The sequence below is a fragment of the Dysidea avara genome, chromosome 15 (assembly GCF_963678975.1).
Source record: "Dysidea avara chromosome 15, odDysAvar1.4, whole genome shotgun sequence".
Lineage (NCBI taxonomy): Eukaryota > Metazoa > Porifera > Demospongiae > Dictyoceratida > Dysideidae > Dysidea > Dysidea avara.
This window is the reverse complement of record NC_089286.1, coordinates 2,394,117-2,405,516: the sequence shown is the minus strand read 5'-3', so window position 1 is coordinate 2,405,516 and position 11,400 is coordinate 2,394,117. Positions and strand designations below refer to the sequence as shown.

Sequence of the window (11,400 nt, the reverse complement as noted above, 5' to 3'; positions counted from 1 at the left end):
TTCAGCAGCTGACATGGCAAGGACCAATAGCCACCAGTCTCCACCCATGAAGACATTTAGGAGTTAGAGAAGATGAAACTTGTACATTTACTGTATATTTGCTACATGAATATTTAGCAATGTATTACATAGAAAAATAGTATAATATTTATTACTGTCTACAACATTAACATGTACTACAAGTACAAGTAGCCAACTACTATCACAGTTTGCTAACTGTCTAACTGTTCTTGTTTAAGAAAACCAACATGTTTACATGTTCAGGTGTTAGTGAAGAGCGTAATCGAGTAACAGTCAACCCTGCAGCAGAAAAAACTCGTTCTGAAGGAGTGGAAGTAATAGGTATGGTAAGAAACCTTCTTGCTACTTTGGAAATCATAGGGAACCTGTGCTGATTCTCTCTCCACCACACCAAAGGTGGTTCTTCCCGATCAATAGGCCTTTCCTTGAAAAACAGGTCTACCTCATTTAATATTGGATCAGAATCCGATTCATTATCTTCACTACCATTGGTGTAGTCATCCCCTAACAGTATGTCAAGGCCAGAACATTTCTTCTTTGGAACAGGTCCATTGGATTCTTCCGGATGACTAATCCGTGTAGTCTCATAGCTTTCCTTCTCTTCACACACCAAGGTTGTTAAAGCAGTCTTAACTTCAAATTGTTTGTTAGCTCCCAAGAATTTACATTCTTTGAACCTTGGATCTACAATACAAGAGATCAAAGGTGCATTCTTAAGAATCCTTCCCTTATCAATGGATGTTAACGAGTCTAGTTTCCACCTTTGTTTAATTTCTTCAGCAACTGAGGTTTTACACTGTTGAATAGCTGGCAGATCATTATCAACGCATTGTAAAGATTTTAGTAGCCCGTGAAGCACTGGATATAATGCTGAAGAAGACACATTGAATTCTTTGCTGAAATAAGTGGTGGCAACCTGTAAAGGATGTAACAATTTTTTTAGTGCTATAAGAAGCTCCCACTGCTCCGATTTAAGATCCAAATTCCTGTCACCAGATTTAGTGATGGTACTGTCCGACATTACAGCTGTGAGTGGCCACCTCTGTTCAATAAGACGTTCAATCATGTAGTAAGTACTATTCCAACGGGTTTTCACATCTTGTATGAGCTGATGTTGTTCTACCCTCATGTCTCTTTGACGATTTCTTAAAGCACGCAGGGCTGGTTCACTCTTATGAAAATGAGTTGTCAGGCGCCTTCCTGCCGCTACAACATTACTTATAGCTGGGATTTTCAACCCAGCATTCACACAGAGTTGCAAAGTGTGCCCCGCACATCCCAAAGAAAACCACCCATATACTTCCTCTAAACTGTTTCCAGCATTTTCGATGTTCTTGCAATTATCATGAACAAAAGCCACCACCTTCTCTGTAGCAATGCTTACATCATCTACCAGCTCTTTGATCCATGTCACAATGTTGTTAGCAGTATGACTTTCACACAAGGGTAGTGTTCCAGATACAACACTCTTCATCTGCCACTGTGCATCGAGGTAGTGAAATGTAACTGTCATATAACTTTCAGTGGCAACGCTTGTCCACAGATCAGCTGTAATTGCGATATACACAGCTTGCTCCTGTAAAATGTGGCAAACTCTTTCTTTGACAACATCATATTTGCGCTCAATTAAATGTGTAAAGTGTGTAGCAGAAGGTAAGTGATAGCCAGGTTCCAGATAAGTCATGAGGTCCTTAAACCCTTTTCCAGCCACTAAATTGATAGGGCGTAAATCCTTCACTATGAAGCTGGCTATCCTATCACTGATCGCCCCAGCTCGTTCATTGGAGCAGGCACGCTTCCGGGTAAAGACATCTAAATTTGTCTGCTTACGTCCGTCTGAAGTCTTCACGACATTTTTGGCAGGATGTTTTCGGCTTAAATGTTGTAACATTGAACTGGTGCCTCCATGATATGCTAAACTTTTGTTGCAAAGTGTGCAAACAACGGATTTTGCATTCTTTTTAGTAAAAAACTTCCACACTTGCGATTTATATTTACGAGTTTCTTCACTAGTAGAAGTAGCAGTAGTACTCCCGTCATTATCTTCCCCGTTATCCTCTTCATCTTCTTCGCCTTGTGAATCATTATCACTATATTGCTCGACATCAGACTCACTGCTAATAACATCCGCCATCTTAACTTTATTGTTATTACCTATACGGTGCACGTGCGAATATTCGTTGCGTAATTCATTATTCGAATACAGTTGTGCCGAATATTGTTCCGAATAATCGACTATTTGTTTGAGCCTTAATTATTACAGTAACTTGTGCAATATTATTATAACAACTTGATGTAACGTGAGTAACATGTCACTGTAAAGTAACGCGAGTTATATTATCACTTTTTCAGATGTAGCACTTCATAACTTTGTTAGTTGAAAAAGTAATGTTATGTAACGTGTTATATTAGTAACGCGTTACCCCCAACACTGACTATTCATACCATTTTGCTGTGCCTGAATGTTTTGTAATAATCCATATGCCATGCATTTCCCCAGTTGTAGCTAAAACAATACAAAACATTAAGACACTATTTAATACATGGAGATACTAACCAAGTTTTTTCACAAGTTAGCAAATAGTCTCGTCGCCACGCATGGCTCCATCCCCTACAGAAATGAACAGTTTAATCACATAAATGCAATTCATTCAGAGTGCTTCAACAGAATGCACATATAGAACATACCATATTTACTTGGTTAGATGCCACACCTCAAATAGTTGCTGCACTTAATGGGGTCCACAATAGAATGTGAAAATAAGGCTTAATCATTTTCCAGTATGAATAGTTGCCACATCGATTTTTGGGACTAAGGTAATAGTAGCAAACCAGGTAACATATAGTTTAATAGCAAGTTTACATCTGTTAACTGTTTTACAAACATGTAATTACAGAAATACACGTATTTGCACAATTTTAGAGAGCTGAGGATCCCAAATGTTTCTAAATAGCACAGATACTTGTATTCAGATACTCGTATTTGTGCAATAACTGACCTAGGTCATGGCTCATGCCTTCTTGTCACTTTGGGTTCACCACCACTAATGGCAGTTTCCTGATCAAATCAGTGTGACTAAAAGGCTTCCTAGATTGTACAGCAATGCTTTTCTAAGGTGCTTTCTGGAGTAAGACTCGTGACAATATAAATCATCACACATGGTACAACTCCCTGCAGGTATCTATTGGATTTAAATAACTCGTTAACAAAACTTTGAGCATACTATGCATGCCAGCCAAAAACTTGTCACTATGGCCGCTTTTCCCTGATCTATTCTTCAAGGTTTAGCTCAGTATTTAATGATAAGCAGTAACATTACTGTGCCATTAACCAAAAATATTAATATATGTGACCCGCTAAGTGAAAATCCGGCTAGCTTGCATTATTCTCAAACTCCATTTTATGATTTCTTTGTTGTTGAGAGGGAAAAATCAATGGGCAGTTTAAGTGTCAGCCTTATGTGGCGAGTACTTTTGGAGTTATAACGGTAGAAAGTGAGAAGATCAAAACAATCAATTTGTACAGTGACTGTACGGAAAATAAATTACAAGCGTTCGTTTAATCGATCATAACTTACGAGTGCAACAAGATAGGGAGTTGGGACTTGTGCCATTGTATTCACCATGAACTGGGGTATCCACCAGGGTACAGTGTCAGCCTCTATCCACCCGTGCTTCCAACAAGACTGTTCAAGCTTAGAAATGGTGACGATAAAGTTACGTTTAACTGCACCGCAAACAAACCCGCATAACTCACGGTTCCTTCGTGGTACGAACACAAAACAAAGGTATTCTTACTCTCCATGAAGAGGTGAATCCTTTCATTTATTAGAGAGTTCAATTCAAGTCTTCCATGACTGTTTACTGAAGCGATTAAAATGCGCGTAAAATTACTTTTGTATTACACGTTTTGAATTATGCAAACTAGCCAGGTTTTCGCTTAGCGGGTCACATATGCCATTAGCTGCAGTGCAAATCGGGTCGCTGCTCTAGCGACTCCTCAGTATTGTGGACATAGCAAAATTTTAGATAATACAATTAGTAGAAGGGAAAATGTATCACAAACCAACTTCTCTGCTCAATCACACAGCGGAAGCTCCATTAACTGAACACCAAAATGTCAGTTCAATCATAGAGATGTTTCAAATAAAGTGAATTTGCTAGGAGAAGTGAAACATATTTTTGATCAGCTACTCTAGTAGAACATACACTTTGGTAATGGAACATAATACATTTGGAGTCAAAATACTCTAATAGAACAGTCAGTTCTACTGTTGGGAAAATCAAGGTTCTACTGTTGCTATTGTAAGGATAAATATTTCTTATTAGAGCCCCATCGGAATAATGATCCAATGAACTGTGTGCATGCTGTTGTAAGTTGAACAGCATTATTTACTTGGTTAAATGCTGCGCCTATGAAATTAAGCACATAAGCATCATTTATTAAAAGCATCAAGTGGTGGTTGAGTTTGAATAGTTGCACTGATATTTTGAATATACATGTAGGTAGCTTTAAGACACATAAATATGACTGTTCTATTAAAGTGAATCTATTACAGTGTATGTCAATCATTTTGTTATATACAAGCATTGACCAAAAGTGTGGGGGCAATGGCTACCTGTCTCCACTGCCTATGTGCAATACAAAATAAGCTACTGCCAAAAACCAGATGGACAATTCACTAGCGCACGTGATCGATTGTAGACCCATATCTTATGTCGACCACAGATGTATCTAAAGTCGAATACTGGAATTAAAAGGAAATGTCTGGAAATTTATTATGGTTGGTGAGAAGAGCTCCAGAAGAACCCCAAGAAGTGAGGCAGGCCCTCAGGAATACGATCATATCCAAATAAGGAAAATGGTGACCTAGACGGCAACAACAATCAGAAAAAGCCTGAAATCGCACTCTGGACGCAGAGACAGAGAAATTATCTAATAATACTGTGGTCCATTTGAGTCCAGTTTCAACACTAGACATGTATTCTTCAATAGAATGTAGTGTTACCACCCCCTTGTTATAAACAATACCATATATGGAAATTAAACATTATGTTAGTGGAATCTGATAGTATACATTACCACACTACTGCTTAAATGTAATTACCACGGCAAAGGGAAAACCAAGAATGTTTGACTTTCGATACAGATGGAACTAAAAGGGAATCATCTTCACTATAGTTTACGTTTACCATGCATTGAGGGTAAGTTAAGTATATACACAGACTCTGCTTGTACTTAAGGTGTTGCTAAACTAATAAGCTTTGGCATTTGTTGAATGGTGTTGGCTTGGTTCAATATAGTTGAAAAGCAGCCGATAATTAATCACTTGCGCTATCAAAACTATATCATATATCAGGCCTATACTAGATGTTGATTAGATGCTAGGTGGAACATGCTTGGCCGGCTAGTGCTAGCCAGAAAGACCGGCATAATTATAATGCATAGCAAGATGATAAGTTCTTCTGTAGGCTATGAACAAAACCTTGTAAGACGGAATTCAAGCTTGTTTGGATCCCTTGGCAACCAGCTACTCTTCCTTGGACCAAACGGCACAAAACTGAATGCAAGACACAAATACAAAACAGCTAGATGGGTAAACACTAAAAAATGAGCCAACCTACTGGTTGTTCCATGCTCTTGACCAGGGTACAGTACTTGGTGCCTGACATTAATTAGCTCTACAACACGTTAACTGACCTGTAGCTAGAGGCGCTAATGTTGCACCCATAGAATACACCAATTAGACTCTTTCAGGACTGTCGTTCACCAGTAGAATTTCTCTTGTGAAAATCAACTTGCACAAAATGCCCGCGTTTTCTGTGGTCACGTGTACTCACGAGATCGCTTGAAGTCCCGAGCCACGCTCCGCCTTCTCTCGTTGTGCTGGACAAGCATCCCCTTTTCTCCAGGTAGAGCTGGTTTCGTACTCATGTACTTAGTTGTTCCCTTCGTAGTCACAGTGTAGTACAAGATGCGTCAGCCCACTTACGATAGTACAGTAGTCTGTGCCCCGCATGATGGATCAGCGGTTTTAGTAGGTGAGTAGTATTATCATAGATAGTATAGGGGCTTACGCCCCTTTACTATCTATGGTATTATGGTACGTACCACCCACACGCAGTAGTTAGCTAATATTGTAACTGTCGCCATGCCCACAGTGGTGCTCTATGCAGCCTACTTTGTGGTCGCATGCAGTACTTCTTTCTTTTATTCCTGTACATATTTTCTCATATAATAATGGCTCTCTCTTTTAAATGATGAAAGGACTATAACCAGCTTCCTTCCTCAAGTGGGTGTCACTCCAATAGTTTTCTGCAACCACAGTCGAAATCGGTTAAGATTGATTTTCATGCAGTCTTGACTGTTGTCGAAACTTTATCTTGACCTTTGACCTTATTCCGTTATTTCATGTAGCTTAGACCGTCTTCAGAAAAGCTTGATCGTTGTTCTTCACTTTTAAATCGCCTTGTCCATTGACCTATCACTTGACCGTGGTTGCAGATTGGAGTACAGAAGCTATTGGAGTGACACCCCACCTTGCTTCCTGAAGCTATTTAATATCTATGTTAGTAGTGACGGTCAGAGCTGGGGTGACTAATTAGAGAGATGCAATATTACTTGTTACACACCTATCAAATGTTTAGCCCCACATGAATACGGGCAAAGGTGGAGATTTGACTCACACTGTTCCAGTCTACCCAGCTGGGGACCCGGTGTTAACTAGGGAAGCAGCCCACCCAGCTGTAACATCACTGGGTACCTGGGGAACATATGTAGAAATTCCTTGCGCGCAACACACACACACTATATGCATAGTTGCGTACTGCACACATTCCCGATTCCTATATTCCTGATCTCTTGCAACAATCCTGGTAGTGTGTCCAAATACTCTATCATAATAAACATCAATGCACTTTAATTAGAGAATGCAATGAGCCAAATGTACAGTCAGGAATTTCATAAGCCCATAGGGTGAGAAGTATACAACGACTGATCTGATAGTACTAAATGCATGATCTTATTCCTTTAAGGTTACGGGTTACCGCATTTCATGGGACACGGAGCTGGGATGTACAAGTTACAAAAAGCAGCTTTTCACTCAGTGTAGCCTAATGTGCACCCTTCTATACACTCATCACACTATATTTCTCCCTCAACGAGTTAAACGGCTCGTTTATATAGCTCACAATTCGCTACGCGTGGTTACAAGTTAGGCAAAACTCGCCGCCAAATATCGCCCTCAGAACGACTGCTACGAAACTCATTCAACGTTTAAACATTATAATACCTAGGTCCTATCGAGTGAAGTGTGGTAGTATCAAATCTATAAAACAAGTTAGACACCGAATCGCTGCTGAAACCCTATAAAAATTGCTTACTGCATTTTTATAAAATGTTATAGCCAATGACTTGTGCTATACAGTGGTGGTTTAAATTCTTCAGATGCTTCATTTCCATCACCAGAACTACAGAAGAAACCTTGCTGGAAGGCGCATGCATTAATCTCCAACAGATGTAGTCAGCTTTACTTTTGTTGTCACGCTTAGCACAGCATCATCATTGTGTGCGTCAATTAAATCAGACTTGGCATGGCCACTCTCTTACCTTGGTGTATTTGCCATTGTCACTTCACGAAAACAACGCCACTACTGTGGTTTGATATGTCCTTATATGGAGGATACTATATAGGAAGCGTATTGCCAGACCCTTTTCGCGCAGGCGCTTATCGTCTCCTTTTTTTGTAACCAAAATATCTAGAATAAGGTTTGGTCATACCAAATACGACTTCACTCAAGCATATAAAATACTTTAAGGAGTGATTTCATACTTGATATAAGCAATCCTATTGTGCCAGAGACTGGAGGTTAGCTCATGAAGCCACAATCATCTGGCTTCTCTTTTGTCCTCTAAGTGGGGGGATAGTTATGCCTTCACTCTGGGCTGGGTTGTTGTTGCCTTTCCTTTGTGCCGCTCTGATCATGCAGCTATTGCTTGTCTCTCCGTGGTGCTCGGCCACCATACAGACACTTAAGTCAGAACTCCACCTTTGATGGACCTGGTAAGTTTCAATTAATGGACTATAATTAATTAACCATAGTTTTATTATTTTATTTATTGGTATCACAAATGATGGCACTCGCACGCGCACACACACACAACGCTACAAACACACTTGGAACAACTACATATCTGTGCACGTGTCCACGGCATGGGATCAGCAAGATGTGTAACAATGTGCAGATACAATCATGTAGGGCTTCCATAGCTTATACAAAAGTTGAGACTACAACCTTGAACATAATCATGTTTTTCTACTGACACAGCTACCCATAAACATGTGTTTCACTGTTGCTTTACAACGGAATTTAAAATGTTTAAAGAAAAATCTATGCTATGTTTATCGGCTTGTTGATATTAGTTTATATCAGTTATCGGAATATTGATATCAGTGCACCTCTAGTACGGCACCTTCTTGTAGTTAAGCAGCTCTCTAGCTACAGGACGATTTGTCACACATCTGAACTCTTTACATGCACTGACTGAGTTAAATGTAGCTACCAACACATGTTAAAAGGAGCAACCAAACAAAGTTGTTGTAAGGAGGGAATATAGGAGTTTAGATAGAAGCCAAGCTAGTGGGAAGCTGAAAAGTCACTGCAGGCTCATTGTATATCCACATGGTCTTCCTTGCTGGTAGTACATTAAAATTAGGTAATAATGTTACAGTATCAACAAGAGTGGCCCCTTCGTAACACACTCTAGCTAGTAGCTAATGACTGGCTACATAAATTTCAAAAACTGTAGCCTATGACCGGCTAAATATCCACCTTGAATTCCACACATCTTGAATCCTCAGTTTTTAGGGTAGTTTCCCCCCACCCAAATACAAAAGGGAAAAAGCGGTCTGGGCAAGAGAGTACATTTGGACTGGCATCTGTCAACAGCCCAGCATATAAATAAATGGGAGGGCGCAACATTTGCAAGAACAAACGTACAATTGATTATCCTCTTGCCTCCCACACTGGCAGCTATTAAAAGTCAAGAGCTGGTGCCCAGAGTTTCCGAAAGAATAGGACATTCGCTTGCCTAGAATATTAGCATTTACTACACCACGATACGTACATCTACAAGAAACTTGCCAAAAAACGCCGCCTTGACCTTTAGCTAGGGTACCCTGCATCAGACTGCTTGTCGTGTTTAACGCGCACTTCTGAAGCGCACTTGATAGTGGAAAACAAGGCCACACTACAGCTACCTTAACCATCTCCGTTCACGTTTGAACCTTTAACCTTCGTGGATAGTGACAAATGGTTTGTACTTTGAGACTACATCAAGTGAATAAGATCAAATAAGCGTACACATTCCTTATAAGCACCCCATTCACCAAAAAAAATCTTTCCTTGAGCTACATATTTAAAGGTAGATTTCTCATTCATGACAGCTTGAAAGCAAACAAAAATTGCTGCATAGCTCTACCACACATAATTCTATTTCACCAAGAGAGATCAGTTTTGTAGCTGATTGGGATCCAGCTACCTGCATGTTTGAAATTCAACTTTGATCAATTATACGATGCTACTTAATTACATAACGGATCAATCAACAACTACAATTTTTTGTAGGATACATTTACTTCATCAAAATGAAGCTTTTCAACAATGGCACTATGATATACCAGAATCCGCAAGTATTAATGCCGAGTCAGCAGTCGGGATATTCTCAGTTTTTAGTCCTTCTCACTTCAGAACATTTTAAATTTTGTTGGCTACATACAATCCAAATTTGGAGATAATTGCACTTGTCATCTTGGAGAATTTAGCAAAAGCAAAAAATTTTAGTACATATTTTTAAAATTTGTATCTCTGGAATACAAATTTTAAAAATATGTACTAAAATTTTTTGCTTTCGCTAAATTCTCCAAGATGACAAGTGCAATTATCTCCAAATTTGGATTGTATGTAGCCAAAAAAAGTTTAAATGTTCTGAAGTGAGAAGAACTAAAAACTGAGAGTATTACGGTTGCTGACTCGGCATTAATGCTTGCGAATTCTGGTATATCATAGTGCCATTGTTGAAAAGCTTCATTTTTAAATAAAATTGTGTAGAGGATGAAGTAAATGTATCCTACAAAAAAATTGTAGTGGTTGATCAATCCGTTATGTAATTAAGTAGCATCGTATAATTGATCAAAGTTGAATTTCAAACATGCAGGTAGCTGGATCCCAATCAGCTACAAAACTGATCTCTCTTGGTGAAATAGAATTATGTGTGGTAGAGCTATGCAGCAATTTTTGTTTGCTTTCAAGCTGTCATGAATGAGAAATCTACCTTTAAATATGTAGCTCAAGGAAAGAATTTTTTTGGTGAATGGGGCACTTATAAGGAATGTGTACGCTTATTTGATCTTGTTCACTTGTTTTAGTTTCAAAGTACAAACCATTTGTCGCTATCCACGAAGGTTAAAGGTTCATACGTGAACGGAGATGGTTAAGGTAGCTGTACTGTGACCCGGTTTTCCAATATCAAGTGCGCTTCAGAAGTGCGCGTTAAACACGACAAGCAGTCTGAAGATGCAGGGTACCCTAAAGGTCAAGGCGGCGTTTTTTGGCAAGTTTCTATATGTACGTATCGTGGTGTTCACTGTTGTAGATATTCTGGGCAAGCGAATGTCCTTTTGGAAACCCTGGGCAATGGTAAGATGCTAATGTACTATGGGGTGCCATTTGTCTCAAATACCCAAAAATTGAGATCTAAACCAAATATCGTCGATATTTACTAAACATCGACGACATTTAGCTAAATATCGACGGCATTTACTAAACATTGACGGCATTTACTAAACATTGACGACATTTGCTAAACATCGACGACATTTGCTAAACATTGATGACATTTGCTAAACATCGACGATATTCAGCAACTCAGCTGCTTTCGCGTTTAAATTTTCTGCGGATCCTTTACTATAATAATATTATAGGCGCGTACAATACTAATAATTTCTGATTAGCTGCTTGCGACTGTAGATGAATCATCTGTGGTACTACGTGACTCATTAGGCATTCGTACCTCTTTTAATGCTGCGCATCTATTAAGGTCAATGTTGCTGTGTTGGCGACGAGTTGGACTGCGAGGAAGGAACTCATCTGTGAGGATACGAGGTATGGGGTTAGCCTCTAAAGCTGTAAATGTGACAGCATGTACACTGCACATTTTTCGCTTTTCAATGTTCCAATGACAGAACTCAGTCTGGCAGAGGCAGACTCTCACGTGAACGAGGGTCTAGAGACTCTATAGCAAACAGGATTTGTGCACAATGACAGCTACATACTTTAATTTGTGCATGCGTGGTGTATGTTGGGTTGCCTTGTGTGGCC

The 11,400-nt window shown here is 39.4% G+C and overlaps 1 protein-coding gene across 1 annotated transcript; it reads right to left on the bottom strand.

Moving 5' to 3' along the window:
* Positions 1-220: 220 nt before the first annotated feature.
* Positions 221-2,155, bottom strand: LOC136245192 (E3 SUMO-protein ligase ZBED1-like). The gene has a single exon (XM_066036693.1). It carries the CDS (start codon positions 2,153-2,155, stop codon positions 221-223), a length of 1,935 nt encoding a protein of 644 aa, XP_065892765.1.
* Between the last annotated feature and the right edge of the window lie 9,245 nt (positions 2,156-11,400).